Here is a 24,263-nt window from a genome sequence, read left to right as displayed (position 1 = left end):
TAGTAGATTGTCAGTTAAGAACTTTACTGCTGCAGATTCATACTGGAGGAACTACAAGCCATACTCTGTGAGCTGTTGAAGTGTTTAAAGCAGGAAACTTTACGCAGCTTACACTTTTTAACCACAAGACTGAGGAATTTTTCTGTTTATTAAATAAATTGTTGAAGCACAAACAACCAATTCTAGAATAATTAGTATCAGTTTGTTTTTCTTTGGTTTTTGTAGTTTCTGCCTATATGACTGCTTTTCAAGATAGCATTAAAATGGTATCCGAGTAAAATCTGATTGTTTCTTGGCTAACTCTTATACTCCTGTTCTTCTATTCTCTGTAAAGATGAATTTATTGTTGTAAAGGCTGTCTCTAATAAACTACATTCAGTGTTGATTTGCAGTTGTTCTGTCAACAAAAGAGGAATTTGAATAATGCTTTTTATGTTAAATGTGCATCACACAACAGGATTCTAGACCTTGTACACAACACGCAGGTGTAGACTGCACACTTGTTCTGTAGTGTCGCTCCCTTGAGAATCCAGCTCAACTGTTTGAAAGTAGTTTCTATTGATGAGGCCATTTCTGCTCAGTCTAATTCTTGCATATTCAGTTGACCCAGTTTACAAATTCTGGCTTAGTTTTTAATTCTGATTTTGGTTTGGGTTCTTGGGGTTTTGGGGTGTTTTTTTTGAGTAGAAGAGAGATTTGGAGTAGGATTTGTGTTTTTAGAACAAGACATTCTGATCAAGAGCTGATCCAAAAGTCATCACTACTGTCAGCAAGATAATCTTTAAGATGGATTTTTCTTTTATTTCGTTATTTTTTGCAAGTAACCCAATTGGTCTTTGTAGAAGTACATATAAGTAGCAGATATTTTTATTCCTCAGAGGTAGAAGGTACTCAGTATAGTTTCTTGTTTGTTTGTTTGTTTTTTCATTGCTACTTCAGGAGTTGCAACATATTGGTGGACAGAGCATAAATAATTGTCCTCTTTTACAACTCATAATACCTAATCATGGTATTCATAATTTGAGAGCTCCTTTACCTTCCACTGATTCTCAGGTTTATTCCCTTGGAACCTGAGGCAGTACTCATGAATCTCATGTCTTCTCACCTGTCAGGCCACATTCCTGACCAAACTAGAGAAGAAAATCTGTTCAATATACAGGGTGAAAAAAGAGAGAAGAAGAAAAAAGAACGCTGTGATTTCAGAGCACAGCTAACCATTGTTAGACTTCTAAAGGGAAATATTTTGTGGTTATTTTTTATTTATTGCTATCCTTGTTGAACTTTTTAAATTATTCTTTTATTTGGATTTACAGGTACGAGTGAGTTAGCAAGGATCTTAGAAACATATAAATTGACCTTATTGTAGGAATGGAGAATGGTCAGTGGGTTATGAAAGTCATGGCTCCTTACTGCTTGTAGTTTATCCTTTTTTTTTTATGAGTCCTAAAAGATGTTGTTCACTTTATGAGCAATTAATAAAATTAGTTTCAGTGAGAACAATCAGAGATGGTAGAAACAGTTTCATCATCTGTTTGGAGCATCTGGTATATAACTTGGGGTCTGATATAGACAAGATGGAATCCAACTAAGGTGTTGTTTTTAATCTTCCCACATATATGGGAAAGAATAGGCAAAAATTTAATCATACTTGTGCTTAAATATTTATGTATTCTGAAAATAGTTCAGTCTTCTTTTAAAATAAATATATTAAAATATCCTATGTTTAAGGTATGACATTTTAAAATATGAGTTTTATCATCTTCTGTAGTTAATCTCATACAGTTTTGGACATAGTACAGTAAACAGTGTTTACTTGTTACACTAACACAGAATGCACATGAAAATGAGGAAATTATAAATGTACACAGTGTTACAATATGGTGTCAGTAACCTTAATATATTTGTGTTTATTTCCCTCAAGGATTTTGTGACTACAATTACTCGTTTACTTGAAAGTCCTTCAACTTTTATTCGAGCAAAAGCCTTTCTGGTACTGCTACAAGTTTTAATGAATAACAGGGAGATGTTGCTACTCAGTTGTCAAACAAGGTAAGGTGAGGAAGGAAGATAATTAAAGATACAATATTTAAAGTTGTACCTGAAATACTTTAAAACATTTGGTACTTTTGAGCCAATGTTTTAGAAGAGAACTGTTTTCTGTGTGATATGAATGCTTTCATTCATGAGAATATAAAGAAAAGTGTTCTGGGGTCATCAGGTGACAATAACTCAAAAATGGAAACCACTGTGTTACAGGGATAGTCTGTTTTTTAAAGTAACTTGTGGTCTCAGTAAGCATTAGAAAGGAACAGATTTTGCTTTGGGCACATCAAAACAAATACTGCAATAGCGAGTTGTTGTGGTGGGAAAAGCAAAATAAAAGCTTCTGTCAAGTACCTTCCTCATCTTGGGGTCTGGTATAATCCATAGTCTCTTCAGTATAGGCACATTCAAGGTAAAATAATATTTCTTGGCTCTATGTGTTGTGGGAATGATTTATATAATGACCAGTAAATTACTGTGACTTTTACATGAAATATTTAGTTTTTCTTTGTTTTACAATATTTTGCAAGAAATTTGTCACAGTAGACTTGTTATTTGGAATTTTGTGTCTTCTGATGGCACGAAAACATTCCTCTATTAGAGAGGAGCAAATTAGACTGTGTTAGAATATCAATTGTCACCTGTTTTGAGGTGATTGGAGAAATAAGATGAAAGAAGTTTTAGCTGGGATCTGTATCTTCAACTGTTCAGTATGAAGAACAGCAAAATGAGGTGTAAATGTAATTTTTACAATATTGAAATGAACCAGGTTTGGAACCAAGAGTAAAAAAAAGGATAAGGGGTGTGGGTAGCTGTAAATCTAGCTACATTTACAGCAAATATAACTTTGTATCTTATACTGATGTTTGAGAAGAATTAGGACATATGCATTGGAGCTAGAGGGCTGGATTGGAGGGAACTGGTGACTCATAACATGAAGGCATTGTGAGAGGACACCCTGTGGGTGCTGTCATTATATATTCCTCCACTCACATACAAACCTGTAGGTATCCCAATATTTTTAGAGTCACAGAGAAAAAATACTGAATCCAAGTTTCTTTTGTGTGTATCTTTTTGTACTTCCAGAAATGTTTTATCAGACTGTGTGCTCTGGTTAGTGTAAAATGCCTCTAATGATTTGTAGGTAACATTTTGAATGGTTACGTTTTTAATAACTCTTGCTATTCATATGCTTATTCAGCACATAGTACTTTGTTGTGTATTTGGAGAAATGTCTGACAGAAATCCTGCATGGACAGTTACTCTTTGTTTATTTATACCTCCTAAGGTACTATGTGAAAGAGAAGAAATGTAATAATTTTTATCAACAATTTGCTTTATTTATAATGCTTTCTGATGGGCACCCTTTCTGAAGTGAATGTGTTGTGAATTTGGGGTGTGATTTTGGCTTTATCCTGCTGGTTTATTGTAATGCTCTGGACGTAGTTGATTAGGGACCAATATATAATGTAACACATAAGGTAAAACAATAGCAAAGCCTTATGGCAGTTTAATGATTTGACAAACTGGTTTTCTTAATTGTAAGGTTGTCTTCATAATTGTTCTTTAGTGACCAGTATATCTCTTGATGGAATAGCTCATCTAGCCTAAACCCTTTATCTTCTATCCAGAAAGTAAAATTGCTACAGAGAGAATAAATGACCCATTAAATGTGTAGACAGCTACTTTCATAATATAATGAATTCTGGAAGAATCCTTTTATGCCCAGTAGAGATACTGGATACTCATTGATTTACACTGTTAAATTCCTGTTGGAGTATTTTAGTTAAATGTCTCCAGTTCTGTGACAGAAAAATTACTTCAGAATTAAGACTCATAAATTCAAAATTGCCAGTACAGTAAGCAATAATCAGTTTGATATACTCAGGTTCTTTTTATGAAGGTGTTTGATTTGAGAAATATAAAGAGTATGTAGTAAAACGTGCAACTATTCCAACTATTTAATGGTTTGTTTTCAGCAGTTGCAGCTAATGTTTGTAGCAGGATTTATATTCCCTTAGATGATAAAATCTGTTTATGATAACTATAATCAATATGAGGCAGTTTTTCTGTGTGCATCACTTAAAGGATGATGCAGATGATAAAACAGTAATAACTGTTTAATGGCAACACTGCATATAACTACATCTTCGAGTTAAATGTTGTTCAGTTTGGCATTGATAAAGGCTTTTGTTTAGTTCAGTAAATGTACTGGGCTTGAATGGGATAGTGTTAATTTTCTTCACAGTAACTACTATGAGGCTGTGTTTTGAATCTGTGCTGAAACGAGCCCCCTCCTGAGCATGGGGACTGCCCCAAGGCCAGCACCCCAAAGCTATGGAGAGCTGTTCTTCCTAGGAGGCAACAAAGCTGTGGCAGAGTCTGGAGCACAAGTTTAACGAGGAGGAGCTGAGGGAACTGAGGTTGTTTAGCCTGGAGGAAAGGAGGCTCATGAGAGGCCTTATTGCTCTCTGCAACTACCTGAAAGGAGGTTGTAGCAAGGGGGATGTCTCTTTTTTTAAAGTAACGAGCCATAGGACAAGAAGAAATTGTCTTAAATTGTGCCGGAAGAGTTTTAGATTTGATTTTCAGAAAAATTTCTTCACTGACAATTCAGACAATAGAGTCCTGTTCCCACTGGTAAACTTTTTGACATGTGTCCTTGCAAGTGGTTTTGGAGCTGAAAAAGCCATGGCATGTGAGGAAAATAGCAGTCTCATCATTATTCCACTCACGGGGAGGGAAGGGCAAGGAAAGGAAAAGGGAGAGTGAAAGGAAGCAAAAGGGAAGGGGGAGGAGGGGAAGAGGAAGTGTAAAGAAAGGCAAGCTTATTTTATCCATGCTAGTGTTACCAAGATGTTTTTCCTTGTGTTTTTCTTCCAGTTTTTGCACAGGTACCAGGAAATAAAAGGCAACTAAACCCCCTTTTTATTGCCAGCAATAAAGATGCCTCTCGGCTGGGAACATGAGAAGTACCCCATGTTACAAGTCTTGATTCCTTGAATGCAATCTTAAGACTATTTACCTGTGTAACACCAAATTCTCCAAATCTATCTTAGCATATTTCAAAATTATTAAATTAGTTGTTGTGCAGTTACGTAAGTTAAGACCTTGACAATGAATGTCACCAATGAAAATTTCCCTAAGTACTTCCCAAAGTACTTTGAGATTTTGAAATCTGTGGATAAAAGCATTTATATGTAATAAGAAATGTAATTTTCAAAGTGATTTTTGTTACACAACATTGATACAATTCACCTGTTATTCTTTCTTCTACCTGTTCCATGGTAGTCCATTGCCTACCTTTTGTTCTTTCACATTTGATACAGCTAGTGAAGATATGAGAACTTTTAGGCTCAAGTAGCACTTATGCAATGCAAATAAAGTTTACTTATACTGTGCAAATTAATTTCTTTTGCTAATTGCACTGAGCTTTCTAGTCTCCTTCTTTTCTTCTTGATTTGCAAAGGTGAGCTACCTGTTCTTGAGGGGAGGGATACAACCTGAAATTTTGTTACAACTTCTAATTTTATCCTTTTCTGAATTAGTAGTAATTTCCAATTAGTCTCACTGAAATGTTCTTTTTGTATCTAACTGGTTTCAGAGAATTTCCTAGGTGAAAAGAGACTGATCTGGAGATTGAAATTGCTTCCAAAAGGATTTATTTAAACCTCTTGTTTTTTACTGTCTGCAGATACGGAAAGATAGGGTAGTATTCCTGACAGACTGTCACAGTCTGCAAAAACTTGACTATGCACAACAGCATAATTTCTGAACAATATCTTTCTCTGTTACCTGTCCCCCCCTCCCATATTTTTTAAATTTTCAAATCTTATATGCCCTCAATGGAAAAGCTTTGCTCGAAACCTACAATCTCACATCTGGCAGAGCCTATTGGCCTTATACATCTAAGATTAATCTAGGAAAATAGTAAAGAAAAGAACAGAAAAGCTTGGTGCTCAATCAAATGGGAAAACATGGAAATGGAAAGCAGGAGGGAACAATTGCGTAAGTCAGTGATCTCAGGAAAAAAACCCCATCAGTCTTGTAACAAATTAAAAAGAAAGAAAATAAAAAGAGAAGAAATGGGGATTGACCCTTTTATTAGCAGGATCTGCCATCCAATGTTACATCTCTGTAAATTAAACAATACAGATATATTAAACAACCTTTAAATATCTTCATCCTTTTCTGTTACCAAAGGTTGAAGACTACTACTACTACTTAATAATAAAACAAATAACTAGTCCTTGAATTCATGGGGTAAATGGATTGTGTATGTCCTCAAAGCATGCACAACCTTCTTTAGTTGCTTGAAGAGCTGTCATTGTCTGTGAACTTAGTGGGCTGAAGAGAGAAGCAGGAGAAGGCTGCTAGTGAGAGACCTCCTGGTTTTAGGTTCAGTCAGCTGTTGGCTGCATGCGTTCTTTCCCCCCTGCTGAGATGCTGGTAAAGCTGTAGCTGAACTTTATTGATATCTAAAGCTGGTTTTAAGCGTGTTGAGGGTAAATGTCAAATGTAAAAATGATAGAAGGGAAAAAAGAGTCTTAAAGACTCTTAAAGTCTTAAAGAGTCCTTGACAGGTTGCAGAGTCTACCCTTCTGATCCAGGTCAAGGTTTGTTATGCTTGAGAAATATTTTTAATGATTGTTGCAAATTGGTGAGTATTCCATGACCTCCTTTTGACAACTGTGCTAATTGTGTGCTATTCCTAACTCTCAAAAATTCTAGTTCTTTTCTTTTTGAAAAAGAACAGGTTAAACATAGAAAACAGTGCAATCTCTTTCCCTTTACAGTGACTTCTCCATGTTTCTAGACCATCTTATCACATCTGTGCTCAATCTACTGAATGACTAAATCTTCTTGTTTCTTCATGTTGATCATCTTTTTAAGTGAACAGTTCTCACTCCTTTAAGAAGTAGACCTCATTCCCCTTCCTATAATTCAGGATTGTTAACTCTGAAATTCTCTGGGTTTTGCTTCATTCTTAACATTCTTTTGAAGAAAACTTGGGTTCTTTTCTTTTTTTAGTGTAAAAGCTTACTGATGGCCTATCTTGCAGTACAGATACTTGAAGAAATTTGTTCCAAAATCAAATCTTTGCTTCTTCATAGACAGTGGTTTACTCCTCATCATATTTAACTTATTTATACTAATGCCTACATATTTTTATGTATTGTTTAGTGCAAGACAAACGTGCATTAAATTAATTGAATAGCTATATTTCTATAGGCCTAGTTTTGCTCATTAGAGAGAATACTGAGATTCTTCAGGGAATAAAAGTAACTTATGAATTGCTCTACATAAGACTGAGGAATTTGAGGAAGGAAAATGAAGACACTAATACTCTCACCTCTACAATTTTTATCTTCACAATTTTCTTGAGACAATGTTTAGTTAAACAGGACAATCAGGGGAAAAAAGTAGTTGTACATATTTTTAGAAAACGTTTCTGTGAAACATGATTTTGAGATGGGAAGGACAACACAAAGGAGAGAACTCGTGAGTTTATGTCAACTTTTATCTTGACTCTCTCAGAATAAATGAATCTACTTTTTTGTGCTTCCCAAGTGCGATTGACTAACAGAACACGCTTTTGTAAAAAAAGAACCTCCTTCTCCTCCCAAGCAATAAAACCACTCATGTTGAAATCTATTTGGCCCATTTCAAGTAAAACTTAAATCTAACTGTATTTTCTAATGTAGAATCAGAGAGTTGCTAAATCATGGAAATGTTTTTTTAAAGAAAAAAATCACACAAACTCTGATATTTGCCCTTTTCAAAGTTAAACTTTTTTTGGAGTAAAAATTATTTGGTTGTCTGGAAAGGCTTGAAGGATTTTACCATTTTAATTTAAAACATTCAAATTTTTATATGAAAAAATTTAAAGCTTTTAAAAGGAAAATTCTATTTGAAGTGCAATGACAGATTTTTAGGTAGTTCTTTTCTAACAAACAGATCAAAATTCCTTGTAATTTAATGCAATTTTCAGAGATTGCAAGAAAAATAAAAGATGTCCTTGTGATCTCTGGGAAGTGCAGCTGAGTTGTGTTTCTTCTGGGCTATTGCAGAGGTGAAGAGTAGTTACCAAATTGGTATTTTGACTTCTCTGTGTCTCTGTGGAACAGATTAGGAAGGATAAGTATATGCAGTATGTGCAGATAGTGTGTGTGGCCAGTCTCTTCGCGAACGAAGAACCGGGGAAGGTCTTTCCACCTTCCAGCCTGCGCATTGGATTTTTTAGGTGAGACAGTCATGTGAGACATAATTCTGCAAAATGCATTCTTAAGTAGTTTTTATTTCATTGAGTAAATCGGGAAGACATATTCCATAATGTAAAATCTTGTGTTTGTGAGTCCTGCAGTACTGTTATGTACACTTGAGACAGTATAAATAAGTTATTTTCATAGTCCTATAAAAAAGCATTGATTATAAGAAGGGTATTTAAAAAGATAGTACTGAAATATATTCTTAAAATACAGATCATGGATTTCACTCACCAGTGATTGATAGTTCTTTGCACAGAACCCGGAGGGAGTTCGAATGTGAAACAAAGATGTCAATATTATGCCCCTAAAGGGAAGTCTGGCCCTTCTGTCTATTCACATAAGCATTGTAAAATTTTGCCTGAAGCATTCTGTTACAGGTGTATTATTAAAGCCATCTCTTGTAAGTTAGCCACTGTCTAATAAATCAGTTACCATTTCACTGTGAGAAATGTCATTCTGCAGAACAGCATAACCACACAGCACTTGCCAGTTAGAATGTGAACTCTGAGCTTGTCTTTAGCAATCTTGAACACCCGATTTCTAGAAAAAAGATGTAAGTCTAGCTTGGACTTTTATCTCTTTCAATATGGCCATTCCAACTAGTGCTGACATTTTAATGGGCTGTAGTATGATTTATGTTAATATGATTTTTCTGGACTGAAAGATTGATCTCTTGTTACATTGACTTAATTTATTCTTGCTTTTGGAATTCCTATGAGTTGAAAATGAACGCCTTTAGTCTTTTACTCCTATTTGCACATTGGTCATGTATTTCAAAAGTAGATTGTAAAACAGGTCTCTCTAAGTTTGCAGAGAGATTCACTCCTTATATTAGCATCACATATTAATTTGAACTAGTAGAGTTACACTTACTTAAAGTAGCTTAGGGGTTTCTTCCCTTGTGTTCCTTGACTGAGTAATTTGCGGTATTTTTAAAATTTATATTAAAAGGAAAGTCTAAAATTTAAAAACAATACAGAGCCAAAACTAATGTATCATCCTGATTCTAACCACAGATGCTAGAAATGTCTGGTGCAGTAGTAGTTTTGAGATATAGAGGTAATTTTTGTTATGAGAGATAACGTTTTGCACTTGTTTAAATGCAGGCTCGTGATTTATATTGAAAGAGACAGCAGAAAGATCACACCAGGAAAAGAGCAGCAAGGTGGCAGTGAATATCTGTCAAAATGCCTGGATCTTCTCATCTATCACATTGTGAGGGAGTTGCCAGGAATTCTAGGTAAATTCAGTTGGTTAACTGAACAAACCTTTGCTTACTCCCTCGAGAAACAAATATCTCCTTACAAACACAGGTGGAAAGACTGAATTGTCTGATTACCTAAAGTTTGCATTCTATCAGCTTCTTGAGGTTTTTTAGTTGTGTCATGATCAGATATTTTGTATTGGAATGCATGAATTCCTATGTTAATGTTTTCTACTTGTGAAATGGTAAGTTTACTCTGTCAGTTCAGTCAGGAATGAGGCCCAAATGTACAAGAAGTTTTATCAATGTTCTAAAGATATTCCAAACATTGTAAAACCTAAGAGCAAATTTGCCCCACAAAACAGAGAGCTGGGAGAGATGCAACAGGGCATATCTCTGAGTACGTAGTAATCACTTACCCTGAAATTATGTATTGAATATTTGCTCCAGGCCATTTTCCTGGAAATTTTCAACCTAGATACTTTGGTTGTCTTAGATGTCTGAAACTGATTTGCTCATGCATAGGAGAATTTTTCTCATAAAATTATTTTCTGATGAGATGATACCTGCTGTATTTTTCATCTTCTCTACATTATTGCTAGGATATTGAAAATGAAGTTGGTAGCACTGCAAAGGTTAGCAAACTCAAATGTCATGCTGCTATTTTAAAAGAAACTTTACTTCCTATGCTAATGGAAATTTTTGCCTTCTGCAAACATCTGATCCCTTTTTTCTAACTAAATATCAGGTTTGCATATTGGCTATATTTCAGGATGGAAGTCTCAGACTCTAAATGTTTGAGGCAGCAATTCACCTTGTACTGTTTATATATGCTGTATGCAACTAATATAGCAGGCCCTGACATTTCCTCAGAATCTGAAAGTTGAATACATCAAATATATAGTTACTATTATAATACATAATATATCAATTGCTTAGATGTGTTTAATACTGATTTACAATTTCAGTGCATTGTTGACAACTGATATCAAGCATAATTTTTACAATTTGTTTCCTTTTCTTTTCCAAACTAGGTCTATGTGTTGACTGTTTTCTTTAATCTCAAATTATGTATCCATATTTATCCACATTTGTCAGTAGGCTTTTTATTGCTGTGAATATGATGAGGGAACATCTTCTGCTTGAGGTGGTGTGGGCTCCTAAGAAAAATAATCAGATTTGAAAACTGGAACAGTTAAAAGCAGTTTAACTGTTGATTTAAAATTAATCCTAGCTGGCTTTTTTAATATGCATTTATGTAAGCTCCTTACTGATCCCATCTTCTTCCACCAGATGTAGCTATAAACCAAATAGATTAACAAGCTGTAGAAATTGACCTTAAAGATACATTTAGACAAATGAAATAAATTGTTAATCTTGTGGATAATTTTAAAAGTTTTCAGTTGTTATAAAGAAGCAATTAATTTTATTATTGCATTTATAATATTTACCTATTTCTAGGAAGTACATATAAATTGATTAGATCATGCTAAAAGTGAAAGTAGCCATATCTGTTGATTTATCAACTGTAGAATTGCCTAATGTGATGATTATATAGTCCTTACAATATAGAAAGTAGATTGTTCAGTAAATTGTTACTAACCGCAGAGAGTTCTTGTTGAATTACAATACTGTGTGTAATTCGAAACAAAAATGTATTGATGAAAAAATAGTGTTTTGGTTTATGTATTGGGAGAGTTTTAGGCAACACTTTTCCTTCAGCAGTGAATGAGTCAAGTCTTAAAGGCTAGGTATTTTTACAGCCTACTTTAGTTCCAGGCTCTGTCATTTCTGCTTATATTGAAAACTGAACTCCATGGGAGCAGAAGAAAAGCATTGGTATTATTCAACATGATTAAATTCTGACTTATTCTGAAAGGAAGGGCCTTTTCTGGTCTGAAAATCATATAAAATACTGAATCTCATCCTTTATCTGTTTAATGTCTATATGATTTCCTATTTACAGTTTTGCACAGCTCTCTTCTTAGGGAAAAAAGTATGATAAGTGTTCTTTCAAGACAGCATTTGACTTTTAATATTTTCAGGTTATAGGGACAGAATTTTCCTTCTTTGCATATGAGCTGTGACTGTTCTCATGCTGCTTCTGTTCTGTATCCCATGCAGAAAAGATCTTGTTTTTCTTAGACAATAGGTATTGTAACACAAATTTAGCGTAATGTTCCTTAATGTTTTTTATATATCTCTTCTGAAGTTTGAAGCATAATTTTCACTATTGCAATTAAAGTTTTGTTCACTTACTGTTGTATCTGAGGATTGTCATGGAGGCAACTCAGTTCTCTCATTGATTGCTGCTACCTCTTTTATGAGAGTTCCTGTAGCTTTAGGTCACTTACATCATGATTAAATTTGTGTATGAGAGTGTATGTGTGCATGGCTGGTGGAGGGATGTTTTTTGAGCGGGGGAAAGGATTTTTTTTTTCTTTTTTCTTGAACTATGCTGCAGGGAAAACATACTGCTTCAGCACATGTCACCTACTAATCATGGTTCATTCAGTTCTTGGTTAGCTGCAAGTCATGAGAATTTTGCTTTTTATTTTACTGGAAGTAAAATAAATTTTTATTTTACTGGAAGTAGAACTGCATTCATAGAATTTCCATACTCTAATTCCATGCATACGTAGTCACCAAAAGCCAGTATAAGTCCACTCTGCCAAGAGGGTAATTTCACCTTTACTTCACCACCTGCCTCGTATTTCTGTCCTCAACATTTTGCCAGAGGTCACCTTTGCGTGCCTGTCCCTGTAGCCAGAGTAGGACATTGACCTGGTTAAACACTGAGCAAGGGAAGAGAAATGCTGGATCAGCCGGATCTATCATACAGTCACACGAACACTACTGTCAGCAGGAGGGAGAAGGCAGGAGTGAACAGAGGCTACTAAAACAGAGATGTTTTATGTGTCAGTTGCTGTGGTTTAGTGAAGCATTTATGTTGGATCAGCCTGAAATGTTGTTTTCTGTAGGTGACATTCTCAATGCCCTAACTAATGTCTCGGGACGTAAACACCCATCAACGGTTCAGGCCAAACAACTGAAGATGTGCCTTCCTATGATGCCTGTAGTGCTTCACCTTGTGACATCCCAGGTAGATTCCACCACCCCCCCCCCAAATTTGTTGAACAAAGGACAAACTCTTGCATATTCTCAAAATGCTGATTGTGATCAGAATGAATAAAATAGAACTTCTGTTAATCCTGTTTCATAGCTGGAATACTCATCAACATACCTACGCATTAAAGATGTCTGACTTTTGTGCACTGTAAAACATCTCTGGTGATAGAAGCAAATACATATTTTGTCTTCTTTTTTACTTTAACATGTGAAATAGTTGGTTTACTTTTTCTGGTCATAAGAGATGCATTTAACGTTTGGTTTTTTTTTTTTTTTTTTTTTAATTTGGCCAAATTGAAATAGGTATTTCGTCCCCAGATAGTCACAAAGGAGTTTCTTTTTAACTATGGCACCTTACTGGTGAGTATAACCATCTAAGTTAAATATTTTTTACAATACCTATGCATAAAATTTTGGGAATTGCTTTAATGTAATAAAATTATATTAAATTTCTAAATTGGAGAGAGAACATTTTTCTGAATTTATGTTTTAAGCTTTGATTATATTCAAAACTCTATAATCAGAAAATATTTCCTGTGGTAATCTACTGGGTCAAAGGGGATCTCTGCACATATTTGATAAACTGAGCATTTCCTGTGTGCTTTATTTTAGACTATCAAAGTTTAGCTTTAAATTACACAGAATATTCTCTTTAGAATTTAATGCTAGAATTTTGTGAGTAGAAATGAGAAATTTTATAAACTTATCTATATTTAATATTTTGTTTCATTTTGTCACCTTTTTTTCTTGCCATTACTTTTACACTAAATTTAGTTGATGAAAAGCTGCACAGCTAAAATATTTGTTTCATGTTGAGATCTATAACCTATTTATGACATTAACCATAAAAAATGAATTTTTAACTGTGCCATAGGATAGTATAGCAGAAATGATGTGCTACAGTTCTGATGTAATTTCATACGACAAACACTTCTTTATGTTGAATGAGGAAAAGAGAATATTCTAAAATTGTGTTTTCAGAGTTAAGCAAATACTTTTAAGTGCATGAGTTCATAAATGACAACTAGAGATTTACCTCCACAATAGCATGAAGAAATGCTTTACTACAAACAATTAGATTCAAGTTATATTTAGATTCCCTTCTCTTTCTCTTTTGAGTCATGATTTTAAAAAAAATGTGAGTTTAATTTATCTCTACTAAAATATTTGTATAAAAATTGTCATTAAAATGATGAAAAAAAAATTGAAACTGTAGATGTTGAATTACAAAGCCCTCTATCCCTTTGAAGCATTTGTAACTAAGTAGTAGACTTATTAATAGTTTTCAATCAACCTTCTCGAAGGTGAAATTCTTCTGTCAACAATTTAGGTACAACAGACCAGCTATAATGCAAGTTTTCTTTTGATGTTACTCCAGCTTGTTTGAAGTACTGATTGAGGAAGTCAGGCTAGTTGTACTAGCACTGCTTTCCTCTCAAACCAAGGAGCAGCAGATCACTCAGTGTTTCCTGCATCTTGTCCTGTCTCCATTGAAAAAGGCAATTCAGGAACTTATATCCACTACTTAATTAACACATGAAAAAGAGAGGGAAAGTAGTATATCTGAAAAATTAATATCACATTTTAATCCATTTTATGTAACTGTGTAACCATGTTATTATATGGCTAATATAGTGGCATCTGAAGGAGTAACTATCCATTCTGTCAGGCAACTCTGGAATTTTGTGTTTAGCAACATTCCCACTGACATCTATGAAGGGACATTCCATCATCAGCTTGTACTTTTTCAAACTACTGTGCTATTAATTAATTAATGGCCAGTTTCTTCGCGAACGAAGAACCGGGGAAGGTCTTTCCACCTTCCAGCCTGCGCATTGGATTTTTTAGGTGAGACACAGTGTACGCGGAACTGAGCCCACCCTTTAATCCTGAGGTTCATCTGCCGGGGCCAAGCACGCTTGGACGGTGGCAGCGAGGTCCTCAGGACGTAGATGGATTGCCTTACAGGGCTAACGAGCTCCATCTGCCCGGGGAGGGGCCCCGACCGGGAATTGAACCCGGGTCTCTGCAGTGACAGTGCAGTGTGTTTTCCTCTACACCACCGGGGGCTCCTATAATTGAGGCCTCTAAGACTTTTTAGCAAATCACTCTTTCAGTTTTTGTTTGTTTTGTTCTTTTCTTTCCCCCCAATTTATTCAACAATAATACTCCCTTTTTTTTTCCCTGATTTATTCAACAATCTTACTCTTAACAATAAGAAATTATGAGGAGTGGAAAGATGTTTGGTATCTGGAAGGAAAAGTTATTTTCCTGTAATGGTTGTTCATTGCAAATTTTTTTCTCCTTGCTGCTTTGAAGTTACTTCTATCATCACTGTAATTTTCAGTAGCATTGAGCAAAGAAATTGAGAGGGAGTCGGGACAGTCCTTTCATGTTTTCTGCTGTGAATATAAATACATGGAGGACACACTGTGCCCTAAAGGCACAGCTAATAGCAGGCTCCTACTGGTGTGCACAGGGCACAGAATCACCTTTAGTGAAGCACAAATACACCATTTCTCTCCATTGCTTAAGAAACCCTAGACAGTTGCATTTTTCATAAATAAATGCATCCTTTTCTTGTGTTTCTAATACAAAGTTAAGGAGCAAACGTTGCAACAACTACTTTGATTTTTCCAAATTAGTTTGGAGACTATGGTGGTGTGAAACTGTCTTAAAATGAACAAACAAAATAATTTGCCCTCTTTCAAAACTACTTAATTAGATAATACCTAATAATTTTTTTTTGAATGATCAGGGAGATATAACTTTTTTCTTACAAAAGCAGTTGTTTTTTATGACTGCCTCTGAGATGCTTTTAAGCAATGAAATATATAATTATTTTCTAAGTCTATTTTTGATTAGAGAAAAATCCTTCAGATGTTTCTTACATACTGTGAAAAAAGATAACCCATGTAGATACTTCTACCAATTTAATGTGTAATAACAAAATTTTAAATGGTAGTGAAATATAAAACAACACCATTTTCTTAAATGCTTTATTAGTAAAAAAGACCATTCTACAAATTCTGCAGAGAATTTTCCTTCTTTAGCAAATGTTAATAACATGGCTATTACATCCCCATGAAATAAACAGCTATGCATATTGAAAGCATAATAATAATATAAAATAAATGAAAACAAAATAATAGTTATTCTAATTGGAAAATATTTACTTAACCCAGATTGTTAATATTGTATTACCCCTGTTCCTTAAAATGGTGACTAATTTAGGTGATTATTTTATAGAAAGTTGTATGCATGTTTACATGTTCTTCTGTGTGTAACTGTATCCATAATGTGTGTAGTGTGCATGGAGATCAAAAAGATGGTACAAATAACAGAAGATTGCATTTTCTAGAGGGTCTTTGGTCATTCTAGTGAGTTATTTTGACATAGCCATGTCCAGGGTAGTTCAAAGTCTTCTAAGAAATTACAGTTTTCTGTTAAAAATAAAGACATTTCATTACTGTCTATTTAGCTGGAATTGTTATAAGTCCTGGTATTAGTCAGAGTAATAGTTCTTATTGTACTCCACATTTAAGTGTCCAGCAGCATTACAGACTTGCAGAATTAGAACAGCTAGATCATTAGTACTTTAAGTCTTAATTAATTAATATGATAATATTTCTATAGGTGCATTAACATTTTGTATTTACACAGTTCCTTAAAGAATTTTCTGTTGTAATTGTTGAGTGGTTATGCTTCTTAATTTTTGTTCTTAAAGCATTTTAACATAAATTCTGCTCCTTTTGTAGGAGTTCATCAGATCAATTGAATCAGGAGAAACAAACTTGGACAGAGCAATAGGTGAGGTAACCTGTGATACTGAAGTACTTTAATATGCAGGTATTATAACGGCTGCATTTTATAAAGAACTATGGTGGTTTTTACCATTAGGGCAAGCTGCATCAGAAGAATTGATTAAGACTACTCTCTTGACCTTTGAAGCAGTAACAGAGCATCCCAGCTTGTTGAAAATCCATCACTTAACTGTAAGTGTGGCAACAGTTAAAATAGTTGCAGGCTAATTGGCCTAGTTCCATTTATAAATAGAATATTTTGAAGATTTAGATACTGTTAAAAATACAACTTAAAATGTATTGTGCTTCTATATGACAGGAAAAATACTAATTGTTTATAGAGATATTTTCAAAGAAGCAGCAAGGCAGAATTAGAAGGACTTACAGTTTAAAAATAATAGTTCTTGATTCTATGAGTCTTTCTTCAGCTTCAAAGCAAGTGTGTTGCTATATATTAGTGAAAATATCACCGCTTTATTTGTCATGAAGCTGTTAACATAACTTGGAAAGACCATCTCTAAGGATTGATCCCATTCCATCATATTCTTCCTGATGAGATCATCAATTTCAGTAATGATGTTGGGGGTTTTTTTGTTGTTGTTGCTGTTTGTTTGCTTGCTTTTTTAAGTGTAACAGATTTCTTATTCAAAAATTGCGTTACAATCACCAAACCCACATGCTTCTTACATAGAAGCTTTTTACATCACTAAGATTTATTTTCTTTGAAGTTTTTAGTTAAAAGATTCTACTGTTAGCTAAGCTAGCTGAAGACAGAACAATTATGTCGTGAAACAGTTATCAGGAAATCAAGAGGTCTGAATGCTTGAGTCAGTGTTTGACAAATCATTGTAACCTGTACCAATGCATTTTTGTGCCTGAATTCCCACCAAAAGTATAACCCACTACACTTACTGGGATGACTATCTGATTCGAGTTGAAATTTATATGTTGTACTGGAATTAGGTTAAAGGCACACTCAATATAGCACTTATGTGAAGAAAGGCATTAGCAAATAAATAAGGATGAGGGATCTTAGGGATTGTGCTAGATAAGAATGGGTGATCTTAGAAACTGAGTATTTTTAGAAGTTGAGTTCTATTTGGTGTACACGTTAGTTGAATATTTAGATTATAAAGCCTTAGTAAGTGAAAACAGTAAAATTAATCCAAAATATAAATTGTAATTTAAATAAGTTTAATGGGATTTTTTTTCATTATGCTCACAAAAGAGTGTATTCAAGAAAATGGTCCTTATGTGAAAAATCTAACCAATTAATAGTCAGAGGAGAAATAGTACAGAACTGAACAGTTGAATTTACTTTAAACTAATATGGCAAGTAATGTCCTAGGAAAGAAACATGAAGTGTAGGTGAAGTATGAATGCCTGTTGATATCTCCCTACATGCCTATCAGCCTGCCTCTCACTGTATTATACCTGTATCATTCTAGAATCCCCTCAGTTTTAAAAAATAATTGCTTTACTTTTGTGGATTATCAGCATGTCTTGTAATGACAGAAATATGTACCATTTTTTGTGGGAGTCCGTTAACATTTACTGAGATAACAATAGCGTGTGTCAGCATATTAAATAAAGTTCCCCTATCTGTTTAATGGTCTGGGGGGGTTCCCTGGGATAGCACCAAGGAGATAGTTCCTCTTTCCAACTCTTCGTCCTCTGCGCCCATCCCCATATTCAGCAGAATGTTTTGCTGAAGCCAGAGAGTGACTATCCTAGTCTCTATTAAGTAGCCTGTGGCTGGCAGTAGATGAGTTTTGAAGGATCTAGATTTCTGGGGAACAACTTACTTCATCTCATGTGTTGGAAGTTTTAGACGTTTATTTAAAATCCATCTAAACATATCAGTTATGTAGCTAGAGATAAAACTCCCTCCCTGACCAGTGCTTGTCCAGTACTTCTGATGTGTGTCAGTTTTGTAGTTTCCCTCATTTACAATAGGTGTAGAATTACATCCTTGTCAATGAACAGCTTTTTTTTTTTTTTTTAGAAAATCTATTACTTCACTCGCTCATTTTCATAAATAACAGCACTTCCTAATTTAAAAGAACCCTCGTGATACTCAGCAAATAATCAGACACAAAATAAAGTGGAGAAATTGCCTTGCATTTTCTATGTTCAATTCAAGAAATTGTCCATTGTAATTAATAATCTCTAACCACATCTGCCACTAGTAGTGAGAACAGTAATTAGTTTAATACTATTTACGAAGTCTAGTGTGCTAATTATACTTGAATGTACAGCATACATTACTTTAGAGGAAAGTGATACTTCATCTTCTATGATGCATACAGACTATTTTTGGAATTGTTGTTACTCAAGGGATATCTTCTAATTGCTGCTACGTGAGCATGACTGGAATCTATGAATATAAATGCCAGCACCCAGCAGAACTTCGCGTTTTTAAAACGTTGAAGCAAGACACGTTCAGGCTTCCAGATCAATATTTAAATATAACAGTGGTTAATAGGAAACTCTTTTACTGGAGAGAAGTTTGATTTCTAGGCTGAGATCAGGAGACTGGATGCTCATTTAGACAAAGTTGGTTACAAAGAGGATTTTAGGGAGTGGGGCTGGGGAAAGGCCAAAACCTTCTTGAGAGGATGCATTTTTTTCTAGTGACATTGCTTTAAAGTCTCTAACCAGAAATAAAATGTGTTTTTAATCAAGTTTAATTTCTTTAAAAGTAGGATTATATTGAGCAAGCAGAACCAGAAAGTTTTTCAGTAGAGTTCTAGTTTTAGTTTAGCTTCAATGGAAATTGTATAAATTAGCAGGAATTTAAGAGCAACATCTCAGGTTCTTTCCCACTTTGAAAAGCAAAGAATTGCGTGTTCTAGGTTTTAGTTCATGTTTGATTTGCCTTTGTATTTGTACTTTGAACCAAGAAAAAAGAATAAATTAATTTTTTTGTGATCAAATTTCTGATTATCATCAACCTGAAGCCAATTATTGAGGAGCTTCATTTCTATTGGGAGTGACTGTATTAGATATGGCAAAGTGTGATAAAGTCAATGGAAATTAATTGAAAGTGCTCGAGTGAAAGCCAGCGGTGAGAAGTAATTTCATTTTGCATGCAGTTGTGTGCATTTTTACAAGATAAAAAGTAAAGACAACAGTTTTTGTGACTGTGCAGTTTTTGACAGAACCAGATTTTCAGGTATGCAAATATGATTATGGAGGTCATCAAGAAGAGTCTCTACAGACTGGATTGAAACATAAACCCTGGTTTCTTACACTGGCAGAAGGCCAATTGCCTCTTTCCTCCACCTCCCTAAAATGAAAAAATATTTATTAAATTCAGATACTAAGTGTTATAATAATATTGATTTTCCCATTTTTGGTAAAGATTTAGATATAATTTAAATGGAATAATTCTGTACTGACTGTATCATTTGCATTTTTCTCTTCTGTGTTAAGTATATTTATTTGCCTGAAAAAAAGACATATGCTAATTCAGAGCACTTAGAGCAGTGATGAGGCTCATGATGGCAGGCAGTTCCTGAGGGATTCCTTTCTGTACTCTAACTAGCTCCCAAAAATGATTTGTGTAATGCACAGATGATCTTTTACCCGAAGCATGAAAGTTGTTATCTGGTTAAGGCAAAAGTTGTCAGCAGTGATTCTCTTCCTCGAGGTTTTAAAACTTATTTTATAAATCAGGCTAAAATAAAAGCACCCTGAACATGATGAGTTGCTTGATAGGAAGTCAAGGGAAAAGCCGTATGACATGGAAATCTACTGTTTGACAATATGAGAGTTATTACTTTCACCAAAGATGACAACACAAGGGTTAGAAACTTCTGCAAGCACTTTTTTCTTGATCCAGCATCAGTGATGTTCTTCATCCACAGACTGTTCTGATCTAACCACTGACACCTTAATTTTGTCAATATAGGATATGACTATATGAACATATTGTACAGAATTTTTTCAGTCACTTTCGCTTTTCAAGTAGATTAAAATTCTACACCCTATGTGGCTTTCTGCCCATTAAACTAATCCGATGACATGAGACTTTTTTGTGAAACTATTTCTCTACTAATTGACATGCTGAGTCAGTCAATCAGTGCTGTCCCTTCCCAGAAGAAAAAAAAACAACCCACAATGAAGATTCTGAAGTTCTGAGGAATTTTAAATAAAAATCACAGAAGTGTCATCCTTCTTCCCAATCCATTCTAACATTAATTAGATGATTTTTTTCTATTACATTCTGAGAGAGTAGTGATGATATGAAAACATAAGGTGTATACTGTACCACCAGCAAATGCTTTAAGAGATGTGAAAGCAGCACAATCTTAATTCCATAGTCACGTTCAGCAATAACCTTTTATGTGGCATTTTAATGAGAACAAATGTCAAGGTGATGTTGGATGTTGTGACTCTGACCCATGACTGGAAAAAAAGAGTTTGGGGAGCTGATGGTCTTCACTTTGGGATGTTCTACTTTGAAGAGAGGATGAGGAGAAGATATTTCTCAGTAGAATAACAGAGTATTTTGAGTTGGAAGGGACGCACAAGGATCATCAAGTCCATTTAGTGAATGGCCAGTTGTAAGTTAAACAAAAGCACACTGAAACAAACAAGATACCTCTAGAAAAATCTCTGAAAGTAATGAACAGTTATTCGTGACTTTGGAAATGGTAACTGCATATAATGAATAGCATAATTTCTATATGTAAGCTTAATTCTGTGGTCTGATTTTCTCTTGAGAACAGCATGGCTCTCAAATGGACCAGGCTTTAAGCCTGCTTGCCTTTTCTGTCCACCCAGTGTCAAGGCTTTGGTCTTAAGCACTGATTTGAAGAGGTCTAAAACTTAGTTTTAATTAAGGGAGATTTTTTTTTTTATTATTGGTAATGTTAACCCTATTAAGGTAATTTTTGTAGCCTTGAGAAGAGGGCTAATATGTCCATATAAACATAGCCTGAGTTGTAGGGGATAATGGGTAACTTTGGTTATATGTTACGACTGCTTTGTAGAGGGTACTTGTGGAGCCTGGACTTTGCTTGGTGAGGTTAAGTAAAGCGAAGGCAATATTTGTTTCTAACAAAACTGGCACATGTATTTAGGGTGCAGGACTCATGTCTGACATCTCCTGAACGGTGGAAACATGCAGAGAAGGACTGAAATTACAGTTCTCTCTTTCAAGCCCTTCCTAGTAGGTGGTGAGTACTTCAATGCTGTGAAACTGTAGCTTGTCCTTCCTTCTTCTTTGAGGATTAAAGTAGCATACAGACTCCAAAGATCTGGGTTTTGTACATAACAGAATAATGTAGAAAAGTGCATACAGCTTTTGTTGGGTGCTCATACCTCATTAGTAGAGTTTTCCTTGCAGAAATTAGTGAACATTATGGAGACAGATGTTTTGGTTTTAGATAGAATACTTGAACTTCCAAAAAGGTTTTGACAAATACTTCAAATCCATTAGTGGCCTTTCCCTCTTGCCCTCAGACTGATCAACTTCTAACTAGTTAAAATTCACTAAGTTGAGAATAGAGATCAGTTTTTAAAAATTTAGATATTTTGAGAGTGTTGCCTTACAAAGATGTGTTGCAACGTGTGCTACTTACAACTAATCCAGAAAAGGGAGGTGACTGAACTAACTAATGACACTGAATTATTAACGGCAGTGAAAATTAAAACTGACAGAGACATTGCAGAAGGTTTCCAGATACACAGTGAAAGGAAAATAAAATTACATGCAATTCAATACTGATAAATATCAAATAATGCACATGGGGAAATAATTTCAACTGTACTTGCACAGTGTCAAACTCTAAACTACTTGAAACTGTTCTGGAAACCTTTTAGCATAATTTTTCTGTGGAAATGATAACTTTCTACTCAGTAGAAATCAGAAAGACAACTAGATTATTAGAAAGAACTAGTAAAAGATCCGACAAAAAAAGTAGAAAACATCACTGTGCCATGGGAAATCCATGGTGCCCTCAAACCTCAAATACTGAATGCAGTTGTGGTCATTCACTCTGAAAGGGAGTGAAGCTTATCAAGAAAAAGTAAAGGATGATGATGTTATGAGGGCCTGAGACAATAGGAACTTCAGCTTGGAAACAAAAAACTCCAGAGTATTGTATTACAAGTGACTTGGGAAAGTTGATTCAGACATAATTATTCATATCATAAAATAAGAATATGTATCAAATTAGCTTCTTTAAAATAAGCAAGGATGTGTTTTTTCGTAAGGCAAAATTGAGTAAAATTCAGTACCATAGGTATTGCACGTGCTAAAATTATAAATACATTTAAGATAGGATTGGAAAAATATATGGGAGAAAAGATTAAATTAAATCTGCAAAAATACAGATACAAAATCAGCATAGGAAGTCTCTTAAATCAAGAACTACTTTACTAGAAACTAGACTTGTGCTTTTAGCTTTGTCTCTCTCTCCTAATCCTTTGTACTCCTTTCCAGTTGTCAGAAACATGATTACCAGGTTTGAGCTGTATTTTTGTTTGGTCCTGTACTTACGTATTATAGTTTGGAGATGTGAATGTAGTGTGTATGGAAGTTTTAGTATTTCATTGCCATTTTGGGTACTGATGACAGCACAATTATGACAGCACAGCTTTTGAGTGCCATCATTACAGAGGGATACAATGATAGCTTTGACTAGTTAGGTATTGATAATGAACTGGATATCAGACTATTTAAAAAGATGGTAGGAACTCCTATGATATAAGGTATGATCATATTCAACCTGTCTATTCTGTTTAGACTTAAAGAGGAGTATTTCCTTTTTTTTGAGCAATCTTAGTGCTAAAGACTCAGACAAAAAACCCTGTATCTGACTCTCTTCATGCATATATGGAGATTTGATTCCACGTAAACATCAGAAACCATTTACAAGAAGAAGAAATGAATACTTGTTGGAATATTCTTCTATGCCAAAATACTACCACCACGGTTCTCTGTAAATAAATGGCCAAAACATTTGTAGTTTACTGGTGAATTTTAGTAAAAATACTTCATGTACTATCACACCTCAGTTTAGTTCACTTCAGTAATTAATTGCATAGTTCATATCTTGATTACAAATTCGTGTACACATTCGTAAAATGTAAAATTAGTGAAAAAAACAGTGACACAAATGTCATGGAGAGAAGATTAGGGTTGTGGAGTTAGGAAGTATCTGATTTAACGTTCATGACATGCTTCTTCCTTCAGCATATGCATTCTGATATGCTTTTGTGTAACAAAATAAATTTTCATAGGATTAGGGCTTTATTTAGTTGATCTCCCCACCACACTGAACTGACATGAGGCATACACCTGCTGTGGAGAATTCTGTTCTAAACAGATTGCTTGCCAAAACTGAGATTTGTGTTAGGAAAAGTTCAGAAAAATCCACTACAGTTGTTTAAGATCCTAAGCATCTTCTTCACAATGACAGTTGAAAATATATTTATCTTAGAAAAGACTTAAGACTGGCTTAACTGCATTTACTAATGTGGAAAGATTGCTGTTAATACTAGATTAAAGTGAAAGAAGATTTTGAGTTTTAGAAATTGAAGTTGCATCATACTGCTGTATCTTAATTGGTATAAATCTGAGTCAGTGCTCCTACTGTTGAGTGATTTGTAATAACCAAGGACCCTACATTGCTTCAGAGAATCAAGAGCTGCTTCTTTTCCTCTTTTCTGTCTCACACCTTTAATTTACCTCTTTTACCTCTTACGTGTACCTCTTCATTTAAGAAGCATTGGAGTAGGTTGAACTGGTTTCTTGAACTGAAAGATCTTAAGTACATACCTTTTTTTTTCCCCCTACCTCACCGG

At 34.6% G+C, this 24,263-nt stretch overlaps 1 protein-coding gene across 1 annotated transcript in view; it reads left to right on the top strand.

Annotated features, from left to right (window-relative positions):
• The window catches only part of ULK4 (unc-51 like kinase 4), a gene marked incomplete at its 3' end in the record, with an annotated part of 87,637 nt that overhangs the window by 61,359 nt on the left and 2,015 nt on the right, over window positions 1–24,263 (top strand). The window contains exons 22-27 of the mRNA XM_027902735.1: window positions 1,922–2,049; window positions 9,419–9,552; window positions 12,498–12,619; window positions 12,949–13,005; window positions 16,404–16,455; window positions 16,546–16,640. Coding sequence (XP_027758536.1) covers window positions 1,922–2,049; window positions 9,419–9,552; window positions 12,498–12,619; window positions 12,949–13,005; window positions 16,404–16,455; window positions 16,546–16,640 — 588 coding nt within the window. The remainder of the gene's footprint in view (window positions 1–1,921; window positions 2,050–9,418; window positions 9,553–12,497; window positions 12,620–12,948; window positions 13,006–16,403; window positions 16,456–16,545; window positions 16,641–24,263) is intronic.

The sequence above is a fragment of the Empidonax traillii genome, unplaced genomic scaffold, assembly GCF_003031625.1.
Source record: "Empidonax traillii isolate 1590-97213 ecotype Southwest subspecies unplaced genomic scaffold, ASM303162v1 scaffold904:size330812, whole genome shotgun sequence".
NCBI lineage: Eukaryota > Metazoa > Chordata > Aves > Passeriformes > Tyrannidae > Empidonax > Empidonax traillii.
Note: the sequence above shows the minus strand (reverse complement) of the source record. Positions and strands in the feature narration are given on the sequence as shown.